This window comes from Astatotilapia calliptera, chromosome 20 (assembly GCF_964374335.1).
Source record: "Astatotilapia calliptera chromosome 20, fAstCal68.1, whole genome shotgun sequence".
NCBI lineage: Eukaryota > Metazoa > Chordata > Actinopteri > Cichliformes > Cichlidae > Astatotilapia > Astatotilapia calliptera.
The window spans coordinates 28,908,024-28,921,158 of NC_137441.1; the positions used below are offsets into that span (position 1 = coordinate 28,908,024).

Below are 13,135 nucleotides of genomic sequence, written 5' to 3' on the forward strand. Positions count from 1 at the left end.
CCCACTGTAATATTTAAAATTTTCCAACAATACAGTGTGATAGCACAACCAACAAGCAGCCAGTACAACCATAGTTTCCTTAACACAAAAATCAGTAACACAGAAAAGTGTCAGCTAAAGGGTTAAGTCTGCAGGGCCCACACACACTTATGTGAACCTCCTCTGGTCTCTGTCATCCTCTTGCTCCTGCAAAAACAAGCAAACCAAAAAACCCCAAAACAAAACACATACATCCACAACTTTGTCACTGTTTGGGGTGGATTAGGCATTAGAAGTGACTAATCCTAAAATAGTTACAGTCATCTCAATTTCAAGTCAGTCACACTTAGTACACATCATCAGTCCATCACAGTCCAGTCACATGCATTCATACCAATCATTGCTGATAGTGGAAACCTGCGCACCAGCTTAAATATCCACTGAAAGCAATATGACATCATTACAAAAAACCCCCAAACAATTCTCTATGATTTTGGAATGGATTAAATCGCTGCAATCCTTCTAGTCACAGGACTTACCATCTAAAATGGCCAGTGTCTCAGGTAGGTGAATTTCTCCTGAGCCCACTGTAATTTGTAGAAGCTCGCCTTGTATTCGCTTTCAATGCTTTATGTGAGTAGTGTGGGCCTGTGGGCCTCAGCAGCAGTAAAGCTAGCGGTTGCTAGTGACAGGGTGAGCTTGTGGGACCCTGGAAGTGCATCCTCGTGGTGTGGGGTTTTTTGTTCGGTTGTTGTGTTTTTTATTGTTGCAACTGTTTTTTCTTTTTCTAGTGTTATTGGAAAAACGGCGGTGCCGGCTCTTTATGTTAAGGTTCTCTATAATAAAAACTATTTTATTTACTAAACACCTGTCTGTTTTCCTTTTCATTCTGTTTCCGGGCTCATTTGTTACTGGTTCGCTTACTCGCATGCCTAGACCCCTTCGGGGGGGACGTAACAATGAATATTTCACACTTTAAAGCTGCCTGTTTATTTAAGGGAGGTGAACAATACATTATAATTGTGCACAATAATATCACAGATGACATATATACTTAAAGTCGTATATATGCTGTGTCATCTGTTCGAAGCCTCTCATGGTCAGTGCTGTTCTCCATGCCTGTCTTACTGTACATGATGTTATTTGTCATGGTCCTGGGTCATTTGACCCAGTGTTTTGAGTTTTCCTGTATTTTTACACTTTTGTACTATGATTTATGTATAACGTTCACTTTGTTAGTCTTTAGTTTATTCTATAGAGTCTAGTTATTCTGTTTTGAGTTTCTTGTATTCCCTGTTTAGTTCCCTGATTATTTAGTAGTTTCCCCCTGTGTAGCTGCCCTCTGTGTCTCCCTCTTGCTTTGCGATATTTTTTTTTCCAACAGGATATCTCTTATCTAGATCTCTGCTCTATCAGACATGCCGGTCCACATTTACAAGACTTCAGCAAAATCAAATCAATGGTGTTTTACGATGTTTGGCCACATCCTCCACCTTTGCATCTCAAATGCCTGGCTTGTTCACAAGAGGGACTGTGCCCTACTAAATGAGAAACCACTCTCTCTCAAAAGGTTTCATCGTGCAGTTGCCCACAGTTTGATGCAGGTCAACAAGCTTCCATCAAAGTTTAGCTGACCATCATCTTCTTCTCCACCTCAAATGTTGCCTCAGCAGAAACGTTACACCCCAAGATCTTCACATCCACAACCAGATGTGCGTTATGACAACTTGGGACACCTGCCACTTCACTCTGACAACCAAGGCTGGTGTAACCTCTGTTCAAAGGAAGTGTCAAGGTGGAAATATGTCCAACTTTGTGCTGCTCTGGGTCACTTTGCTAGCTCTTCCTGTGACTATGTCAGTAACTTGGGTGTATTGCTGGATAGCTCGCTCAAACTTGATAAGCAAGTGTCTGCTAGTGAGATCTAGCTTCCACCAACTGCGCCTTATCTCTAAGGCTAGGCATTATGTTCTGCATGAGGACCTGGAGAAGCTTATTCACGCTTTTGTGACCTCCAGGTTGGATTATTGTAATTCTCCGTACTACGGTCTTCCCTCTTCTCTTTTCCTTAGACTGCAAACAGTCCAAAATGGGGCAGCCCGCCTCTTGACTGGTACCAGGAAATTCTGCTCTATTACTCCTGTTCTAGCTGGCTTGCACTGACTGCCCATAAAGTGCCATATTCAATTTAAAATATTACTCCTTACGTTCAAAACTATTAATAAATTAGCGCCGAGTTATCTTAGTGAACTTCTCAGGCCACATACTCGTAATAGGACACTTAGATCTGCTACTCAACTACTTCTGACGCAACCTAGATCTCAGCTGAAGTCTCGGGGTGACCGTGCGTTTGCTCTGGCTGCCCCGGTACTGTGGAATAACCTCCTTCTCGCTATCCGCACCTCTGATTCTATTGTACTATTTAAATTACGACTAAAGACCCACTTCAATCTTGCCTTTCCTTCTGGTTAACATTTCACTTATGATTTTACATTATGCACTTTTATGCTCATTTAATTCCTTGTTTGTTCTGTATCTGCTGCTTCTCCTATGTATCAGTGACAGTTATCTGCTTGCATACCTAGTGCTTACTTTGGTCCCATTTCTATTTCTATTATCTTCCTCTTGTTCTCTATGTTACTTGTTAAGCACCTTGGTATACCCTTGGTTTTAAGTGTGCTTTATAAATAAATAAAGTTTATTATTATTATTATTATTATTATTATTATTATTATTATTGTATCATTAAGTGCAAAGTGCTTCTGTGCCTGAATGCCCACCAGCAGTGCTTTGTTGCATATCACCAGAAATAAAGGAAATCTAAGGCCTCTAAATTGCAGTTGCAGTTGGTCCTGTAGCACTACAACTCTCTTGTATCTGTTCAGTTACTGTGCTGCTAAGTTACAGAAGTTTATAACTGTTTTGTTAAGCTTTTAAAAATATTTTTTGTATTCAGTTTTACCATGAATGAAAATCTCAGTCGTTTGGTTGAGGCCCAAGTTTAAAAAACTATGGAGTTGTTTGAAAAAAAAATCTAAACTTTGTTACTGTTGTTCTAAATGAATAGAAAAATGCAAAAGAAATTATTTTTAATTGCAATTTTCTTGGTGTGAACCTCAAAGGGTTAAAGTAAAAGTACTATAAAGGCAGGATAAAAAAAGTGAAATATTTAACTTAAAATATAGTGCAAATTAAATAGCGTATATAAGTAAATGTAAACTAAATGAAATAGTTTTCACCGTAGGCAAACGAAAGTCATCATTTACAGACTCGTTTTACGGAAATGATTGTGTAAAAACTCAGTATCCCAGAGTGCTATGCTGTCCGGAAGTTACGCGACGGCGTTTTTTCACCGATTGTTGATGACGGTGGCAGACAGCGCAGGTCAGTTCGCTGTGTGGTGTTTTCTGGGAGGAGAAGTGCCTGGAAAGGTAACATAATTTTGTCTGGCAACCTGCTTTGAAAGGAGAGAAGAACATTAAAATAAACCAATGAAGCTAGGGTCGTATGAGAAAGACTATGAACTGTATGAGAGCTGACGCTGGTCCGGGAACGTCTTTAATATTGTTTTGAGGGCCTGTTGCTAGCGACGGGAAACCCTCAGGCTAGCCCGGGCCGAGAGGACTAAGAACTGGGGCTCGGTGGGCTTTTTCACAGACCAGGTTTTACTGGCCCTAGCTGTTCTGTTTTACACTCACACGAAACCTCTTCTGATCTTCAGTGGACATAAAGTAAAGTACTTGGAAACACTCTCAGTTTGACAGCTAGCTAGCCTTAGCTATCAGTGTTTACAAGCTAGCTCAGCCAGACTGCTCTTAAGAAATTACTACTTGGCTATTTTGCTTCTCTTATTGTTGGCATATTTGGCCCCTAGCACCTGTCTGGTAACTGGTGGTGATTTGTAAGCTTGCCCTACTTTTGTCTACACCGACTGAAGGTCGCCAGCTTGATTAAAATGCCCCAGCTAAGGTTATCTACTGAAGCCCGAAGTTTGTTACTTTGTTAAACTGTAAGAATCAGCGGTTTTGCTTGTTTTCCACTGTACTGTTCCTTTTGAAGGGTAGATGAGCTGTAACGCTTCAAACTCCCTTAATGAGTTTTAATACAATTGCTAACAAACGTTTGTAGGAAGAGTAGAAGCTAACTGTATTGATTACTAAAGCTGCCTATGCCCACTTCACAGACATTATCCGGATGAAGGCTCACAGAGGAGTGTGGATTTTGATGCTGTCAGGACCCACGGGTGTCTCCTGTTTTGCTTGGCATCATTGACCTCTCTCCATTATTTAAGAACTGCTACAACAACAGGCAACTAGTTCTGCTTTTTTAACTCTTTTGGGCAGAGTTGCTCAAAGAGGACCTTCTTCATAACTGACCACAATGAATCGTTACCTGCCTGTGGCACGACAGCACTTCCTGGCTGCCCTTGCCAGCACCAGTGTAGTAGTAAAAGCTATAAGTGCTCTAGTAGTACTGCTGTACCTGCTTTCATGGGCTGTCAACACTCCATACGCATTGGGGGTGACCCCGGGCTACCTTTTTCCACCCAACTTTTGGGTGTGGACGCTGGTAACCCATGGAGTGGTGGAGCAGCACGTCTGGGGTGTGGCAGCCAATGTGGGGACAGTAATGGCCTGTGGGCGCCTGCTGGAGCCTTTGTGGGGTGCTCTGGAGCTCCTGATCTTTTTCGCAGTGGTTAACGTGTCTGCAGGCCTGTTAGCAGGCTTCTCCTACCTCCTCACCTATGTGGCTACCTTTGACCTGGACTTCCTGTTTGCTGTGCGTGTCCATGGAGCAGCCGGATTCCTGGGAGGTGTCCTGGTGGCGCTGAAGCAGACCATGGGGGATACTACAGTGCTCAGAGTGCCACAGGTGAGCATAATTAATAAGAGAGGGTGGGGTAAAAAGGCGTAAAGATGAACTGAGTATGTACCCTAACAACTGCACAAATAACAATGGAAAGCTAACCACTAGTCTCTAGAATATGTGCATAAACTCTGTTTTTTTGGACGTGACAGATCAATATAACACCAGTCAATGTTGAATTATTATTATTATTAATTATTATCTGGATTAATACAAGCTTAGGAGTATTACCTGCAGACTGCTTGCTTTGCCATTAGATGTGCAGCAGTAATTAATTATTAGTAGATATGTAAGATTTAGTGTCTCAAAATCACTTTTTTAGACTGGATGAAAGTTGGAATTTCTGGTTGTGATAGGAGTGCATATATTGAAGAATAAAACCAAATGTATATGGTGGAGTACAGTGTAAAATCACTGGCTTTGTATGATATGTGTAATCATTTGTGGTTTTATAATGCAAAATTCAGGTGTTTCTTGGATGTACTGTTGGCTAAAAAGTACTCAGCAACTTTTCACAGTCTGAACAAACACAGGATAAGTCTTGATGAGATTGTATCTGTAATTGTGTTTAAAATAAACGACCCCCCCGCCCCAACACACACACAAAACAATTCTTTTTATCTATTGCGTTATTTTTGCATTATATGGGGATTTGGTGTTTTACCTTTTTTCCTGTATAGAGAAGTTTTGGCACCCCCTCCTCAGAGGTCTTTTACAGAGGTCTGTTATTTGGACTTTATCAATTCATCCATCCACTTCAACTTTTCAAACTCAGGGGTGTGAGGTGACTGACCATAACAGGTCACCAGTCTGTCACAGGGCTGGGTTTGTATCAAGTGATAAATAAAAACAAAACAAAACATAGATTTCTGTCAGCTAGATATCACAGATTTATTGCCTTAACTGTAACACTTGTAAGTCGTCTTCCCAAAGTCTGTAAAAGTGGTCTGTTTGTAGTTTATGCTGGAGGAGAGACATAACTTTTTTTAATTGTCATATTTCTACCATCTGTATATTAATTTAAAAATCATGTTGCAAAACGTGAAACGCTTTCAGAGGTTTCATTCATCCAAGTGTCATTTTGTCACCAGTTTTTGCTCTTAATGGGATTATATGGTCATAAGTTATCACTGTGTAAGCACATGTAGTTTACAGACTGAAGTGTTCAGCGTTTTCTCCAGTTGGCCTGTGTTCGATTTTCTTCGACATTTGGATTATAGTGCAGTCTTTTAATTTACATTTTAGGGTTTAGTTTCCTGCTCGTCTGCAGAGCAGCTGTGTCCAGATAAGGTTTTAGTTTTTCTTGCTGAGACACACTTTAGTGGCATGTTCCCAATAAGTTTCTGAAACGTCTTGGCCATTCTGCCTTAGTTTGCCCTCATTTTTGCTTTTTGTGCTTGTTGCCAGTTTGAGTGAAACTGGGTCACTTCTCAAATCTCTTGGTCTCAATTGACCAGGTTAGGAACTTTGTTGAAACATTTGTTGAAACACTTGGACTGTGACTTCTGCCTGTTACCCGGCATCTAACCAGTTGGTTTTCCCCATTCCTAAATCTAACTCACTTAAAGAGATTGTGAGAACTGCAAGCCAACAAGTTTTTATAAAATGGTAGCTTCCTCGATGATTTTGGCCACCAGAACTGAAGTCTTTTTGTTCCTTTCAGGTGAGACTCAAAGCAGCACCAGCTTTGGTCCTCCTCTTCCTGGCTTTATTGCGCCTGTCTGGATTGCTTGACAGCTCCGCTCCCTTGGCTTCATACAGTTATGGTGCACTGTCCGGATGGGTCTACCTGCGCTTCTACCAGAGGCACAGCCGGGGCCGCGGCGACATGTCAGACCACTTTGCCTTCGCAAGTTTCTTCCCAGAGGCAGTGCAGCCAGCTGTGGGACTGCTGGCAGGGCTCGTCCACTCTGCCCTGGTGAAGATGAAGGTGTGCAGGAAGATGGTAAAGAGATACGACGTGGGAGCGCCCTCCTCCATCACCATCAGCTTACCTGGGACAGACCCACAGGATGCAGAAAGGAGGAGGTGAGTGAGCGCAAACAAGGAGGAGTTAAATATTTACATCTGTAAACATATGTCCTCATACACTAAACTGAAATTGAAGCATTGAATACAACCAGCCTCAGTTTGTCTCAGTAAAGTGTTGTATAAAATGTTATTTTTGCCTTCATCTATTTATATTTCAAATTATGGTCTAAAATGCCCACGTTAAGGCCACACTCCAACAGTCCCTGCATAATTCAATAAATGGTGCGAATAGGTTCCTAATGGCATTCTAATGCCGTTCTATTAAAAGAGAACGTTTGAGTTATAGCTCTTAAAATGTCAGACTCTCAATACACATTCATTAATAATACATTGTTAATGGGATAGCTACAAAATATACTTTATTGTGTGTGTTTGGTGTCATGTTTGGCAAATTTACAAAGTAAGGGAAGAGACCATAATCGTAACTGTAAAAAATGTACAAAATAAGAATTGCATATTAATTTAAACACTTGTGTATCATTAACATGATACAGTTATTTATTTAATTTTTTACAATATTACAGTAGTTGTTAGTAGCCATGTAGTTAACCAAAGAAAAGACTGGGTGTGACATGTGTGTTTTGTCTAGAATAGCAAAGTCTGCCAGTGTGTTCAGTGACGTCTGTGTGTAAGCACAGATATCTTAAAACAAGTTACTGTTACCACTTTAGATTATATGTTTGTTGATGTGAAACAATTGTGAATTATACATTTGCAACTTTTTTGGCTACATGTTTGGAGAGAAATAAATGCCCCCACAGCAGCAATGACTTCTTTGACATTTTAATAAATTTAGAGTTGACTTTTGAGCAAAAGTTAAGTAAAACATTATTTAGGATTTTTTTTTTTCACTGCTAGATTTGGGTACTCCTACTTAAAAAAAGAAATCCTAAAAGACAACAGAGAATTTGGTGAGGTAGCTCTAGTAAATATTGATTTGTCATAACTAGGAATGGATGGATTCAGTTTGACATGTCCGATCTTGACTCAAAAAGCTTGATTGGGTGTCACGACAGCAGCCAATCTACTCAATTTAGTGTGACTTTATTCTTTGTTAATTACGTCACACCTCGGCACAACTACTATAAGAGGTAATGCACCATGGAGGAAATGAAGAGCAAAGAGTCAGCAGTAGTTTTGTACGTTTGCGGTAGTTTTTGACTTAACCACCAACTTTGGTAAAATGAGTTGACGCATGTGAAAAGCTCTATTGGTGCTTTTCCTGTCAGGTTCTGTGTTTCTCTTAATGTTCAGCGTCACAATTGTTGGGAGGCTTTAATTGCACAATGATGTAATCTTAATTTCTAGTATTTCGTTTCCACTGACTCCCTGATGTGTTTGAGACAAAAGGTGAGATTAGTGCAGTATGAAGTAGTCTAATCAGAATTACACGCAGTTAAAATGGATGTAATTCTGATTAGACTAGTGCAAACATAATGTTTCTGTTCTTTTGGCACCATTCAAATAGTCACATTTTATTTTACAATTAGAAAAGCAGTGTTTGGGTTGAGTCTGATGTTGCCTCACACAAAAACTTGTGTCAGATACTTGAAGCCAAGTTATTTGAACTCCCCGAGGGGCCCACTTGGTAGATGTTGCTCGTTTTTTATATGTATTTTTTATTTTGGTGAATTTAAATATTGTTCAACATTATCAGCTTTTTAGTCTTTATCATTAAAGACTCTCAGTGTGTACGTATGAAATTCCTACAAGAATCCCATAGAGACACATTACTCACTTCTTTTTATTATGTCAGTAGTTTAGTGTTTTGAGCCCTGAAATCATTGAAGCAAAGCATTTCTCTTCGTCTCATCCTTGTAGACAACTGGCCCTGAAAGCTCTGAACGAGCGTCTAAAACGCGTAGAGGACCAGTCTGCTTGGCCCAGCATGGATGACGAGGAAGACGACGATGACGACGAGGTCAGAACCGACACACAGCCGCTCCTACCAGGCGGACGTGAGCCCTCCTCCACACCAAGAACAGCAGGGGGAGCCATCAGTGCCTCCCTCTCCTCCACCTCCTCATCATTGATGTCACAAAGTGGCGGAGCACCTTCCTCGGGTGGAGTGCAGCACCCAGAGTCCAGCATCATCAGCTTTGAGGATGCACCTTCAAGATCATAGCAAACAGAACACAAGTGTACAGATATGCACGCTCTGTTTGAGGTCACTGGCAAGTATACTGGTGTGTTCAGAGTTCCTGACTAGTATACAGGTTTATTCAGTGACAGCTATTAGGCATACACACACACACACACACACACACACACACACACACACACACACACACACACACACACCCCTTTGACCAGTGTATACAAACAGCTGTGCACACTCAAACTCTGTCAGCATCATTGTGAAGCCCAAAAGACTGTACAGTGCTTTCAGTTGAGACACGATGGTTGTAAATGCTCAGTGTAGTTGGGCAGACTGAACACTAAATTCTTGACTCGCTCCTGCATACAAACGAAAGAAAGTCACAAAAATTCTTTCTTTTCCAGACTTAATCCCAGCTTGCAGAAATCTGTTCACTGCTTCGTGTGTCTTTTTCTTTTTTTTTGCTTTCTAAATAAATAATGAAATGGGTGTATGATATTCTTTTTTTGTAAGTTTTACAGAGCAGCCATATTCATTCTTTTGTTTTTCGCTGTGGGGAAAGCTGTCCGTGACAGAGGCTGGGTTTGAGTTCCTGATTCTCGATGAAAGACTGTGGCGCGTCAAATTGAGAAGCACTAAGTCAGATTAGCTTTGGGTTCACTGGTTCCAAATATAGAACCAGGTGTGGAACGGAGGAAGCATGAAAAGCATGTTACTCAGCACCAACTGCTGGACCACAGGAAAGAAGCTGCTGCGGGTCTGTCCTGCTGATGAACTGTGTTACCAAACATCAAGATTTGAAAAAGTGCCAGGTGAAAGAAAAATTCCAGACCAGGTCAACTTGCCACCCGATACCTCTCTGGAATCACAAGCAGAAGTACAAACCACATTAACCCCACCCACCCTCCTTTTTTTTTTTTTTTTTTTTTTTTCCCTTTTCTTTTCTTGTCAGTGCCCCCCCCCCCCCCCCCCCAAATAGTCTATTCACTTATTTAATTCAACAAAAATTTAACTTTTTTGGACTAACAAGACATGTTGGTGGTGTTACGCTCACACAGATCTGTGGATGATTTTCTTGTTTTGCAAGCTGATTTTATTTCTTTCCTGATCCTAACCTGTTTACACTTCTGCATTCAAGATTCTGAAATTATGCTACAAATGTGTGAGCAAGTGCTGTTCTGTTATCTGGGTGCCTACAATGAAGGGAGGGTGGTCATTGTCTGCGCTTCTTTTATCCATTTGCACCATTAGAAATGTGGTATTTAAAGAAAATCACATTGATTTATGAGTTACCGATTTTAAGTTTTATAATTGTTGTAACTCTGGCACTGGTCCATGAGGACAAATGATTCCACAAACAGAGGACTGCTGTCCTGGTCAGTAGTCAACATGGCACAGGTCTCACAGTCACATCCTTTGGACTTGTAGCATTACCATCTCTAAATTTATACTTCCAGACCTGACTCATGGTGAATCGTTTTCTAGGGTTGTTGATAGCAGCTAAATTATTTCATCTAAATAAACATGAACTTCATTTACACCTAAAGGTCATCAGTTCACTGATTGTGCTGCCAGTCATTGCTGTTGCTGTTGCATGCTATTGTGGAAACAATCAAATCATTGAATTTGCAATTTCCCTCCTGTCCTTTTTGATTAGTCATTTGAAGCAAATGAATTGTTTAGCAATGATGACAAACTGAAACCGTACTTTGGAAAAATACGTTTACACTCATAATCATAATCATAAGCTTGTAATTTCAGTGAGAAATTACAACTAGCTGAGACTGTGAACCATGGTGTTTTTTTTTTTGTTTTTTAAAATCACTTTAGATTAGAAGAGCAAAAGTCCATGAGGTTATATTCACACCCTCCTTCGGCCTCTATGATTCTTCCTGTGAAAACAGGCCAAACATTAAGACTAAACGCTGATTAGGGTGAACTGCTAAGAATTAAGAGTTACCTCTACTTTCCTAAAGATATTTAAGAAAATTACAGATTGTTATTATTATATTATTGGGGAAACTACAGAGCTACAAAAATGAGTATGATGTTACATGTGTAATTCCATTTAATAGTTTTGAATTCAAAATAAATATTAAAATAGGTTGTTTTTAATGTTGTTTTATCAACATAATGAAACTTCCTGTGTCACCACACCTTCAAAATAAAAAAACAAAAACAAAAAACCCACATAAATGTAGCCAACCAAATTGAATTCCTCCTAAGTGAAAATGTTTATCTGTGGCTCAGAAGGAGTGATTCTGAGCACGCCTTTGAAGCTACGAGAAAACGGTCAGCCTTGTGTCTGGACTCAAATTTTCCCTTTTTTTTTTTTTTTTTTTTTAACTCTGAAATATAGAATTGGGTTCTTTGCTTCTTAATAAATGGCAAAAATAGCCTGTAGTCTGCAGACCTTCGCCCCATGTGATAAATTGAAACGGTTGATGGAATGAGATGTGATGTTGACAGGGAAGTGATAAGCCATATTAGAGGGATGGAATTCTGTGTGCTGTCCTGTTTATTCTTGTTTTATCTCACTGTGCTCATATTTTGGCAAGCCTGTGTATACATGGGATGATTTGGGCCTCTACATTAATTTGAATGTTACTGTTTCTGTAAATGAACGGACACAGGAACTGATCTTCAGAGTGGAGCAGGTGAAGCTGCAGTCAGACGTCTGATACTTAACACTGCACCCGACCATCAAACACAGTAGCAACGGATAAAAACAGTCAAGGCAACTTTGTACATAATTGCATAGAATTACAGTGCAATTTACAGCTTTATGGTGTCATTTTCATACCCTTTACATGCAAGATAGTCCGCAAATAGTCAAATAGCAGTTAAAAAGTGTGTGTTAAGCTTGACTGGCTGCCCAATTCAGCTTGCATCACAAAATCAGCATTGCAGCAAAACATGCTAATGCGGTTGCCTGCAGATAACTGTGAAGTTCAGTGATTTGGTGAAGTTGTACCTTTTTATTTTTTTTTATTTTTTTTTATTTTTTAGTGGTTTGAAGGCTGTGGAGCATTGTAGCTGGCAGTCTGAGGTTTCAGACTGAATCTCGTCAGTCTGACATTCAGCCAAACCTCACCTCCAGTCCTGTTTCCAATGTTTTGTTTTTTATTTATTTCCTCCCCCCCCTTGAATTAAAATGTCATTAAAGCGAAGAAGGCAGATCCTGTCTGTGTGTCTTATCCCTTTGTACAGTTGGGTCAAACTATAAAAACTGCAGACGAGCATAATGAATGATGTCAGTGCTGTTCACTGTTAAATTACAGTGGCCTCTCTTTTAGGCTCTGCAGAAATGCTAGCATTGCAACTTGGCCGACATAAATTTGGTTCAAGTCTTTTTTCCCCTTCCCCTGTTCACATGTATCATGTCTTCAGCCGGGCATGGTGACTTTTTTAAAGCTTGTTTCACTCCACCCTTACATTCATCCTTAAATGTATTCTCACAAATCATTTCCCAATTGGATGTCCAGTTACATAATTTTATGTTCAATTTTTTCAGGTCTTAAACAAGCTCCTTGCTTTGAGACACATGAGAGATGGATGAAAATTGTATGCCCAAGGTATAAAATTGGAAGACGAGTAACTGAAGGGCTTCATGTGTTGTTACATCAGAATTTAAGACTTCTTTTAGAACTATTGCCTCTATTAATCTGATTGTTTTTCTTGTCTTAATTTTCCAGTATGAGTGTTTTTACAAATGTGAAGCTGAGAAAAGAGAGTTGTAACAATGACATTAAATATAATCACTGCTTGATATGGCTGGGTTATCACTTGTAAGGTACATTTGGGTGTTTGGGGGATGCTGTACATGTAAGGTTGTCAAGTCTTTAAGACACTTTGTGAGACAACATAGTCCTAGGAAAAATGTCATTGTTTTGGGAAACACCAAACTTCATGAGCTTTAGATAAAAATGGTTAAGAAAGATGAGACTGTTGTGTTTTGGCAGAGTTGATCACCCACAAGGTTTATTTTTCTTGCTTTTCATTACTTCCATTTTCCTTCTCTGTCTCTACTTTTGCTCCAGCAGATCTCGTTCACACTAAGGACATCTTTCTTTCTCTGTACTGTGGCATTTGCACAGACTTCTGTTGATTTTCAAATATATTAGTTCATCTCAATATGAAATAAAAGGCGATTGTATGAAA

At 39.9% G+C, this 13,135-nt stretch overlaps 1 protein-coding gene across 2 annotated transcripts; it reads left to right on the forward strand.

The window, feature by feature from the left end:
• The first annotated feature begins 3,276 nt into the window (after positions 1-3,276).
• tmem115 (transmembrane protein 115) lies at positions 3,277-13,135 on the forward strand. Of its 2 annotated transcripts, none has more exons than XM_026155132.2 (4): positions 3,277-3,410; positions 4,163-4,851; positions 6,509-6,873; positions 8,698-13,135. In XM_026155132.2, exons 2-4 carry the CDS (start codon positions 4,360-4,362, stop codon positions 8,999-9,001), a joined length of 1,161 nt encoding a protein of 386 aa, XP_026010917.1. In that variant the 5' UTR covers positions 3,277-3,410; positions 4,163-4,359; the 3' UTR covers positions 9,002-13,135. The 2 variants fall into 2 exon arrangements, with proteins under 2 accessions (XP_026010917.1, XP_026010918.1); XM_026155133.2 differs by lacking the exon at positions 3,277-3,410 and adding an exon at positions 3,464-3,710.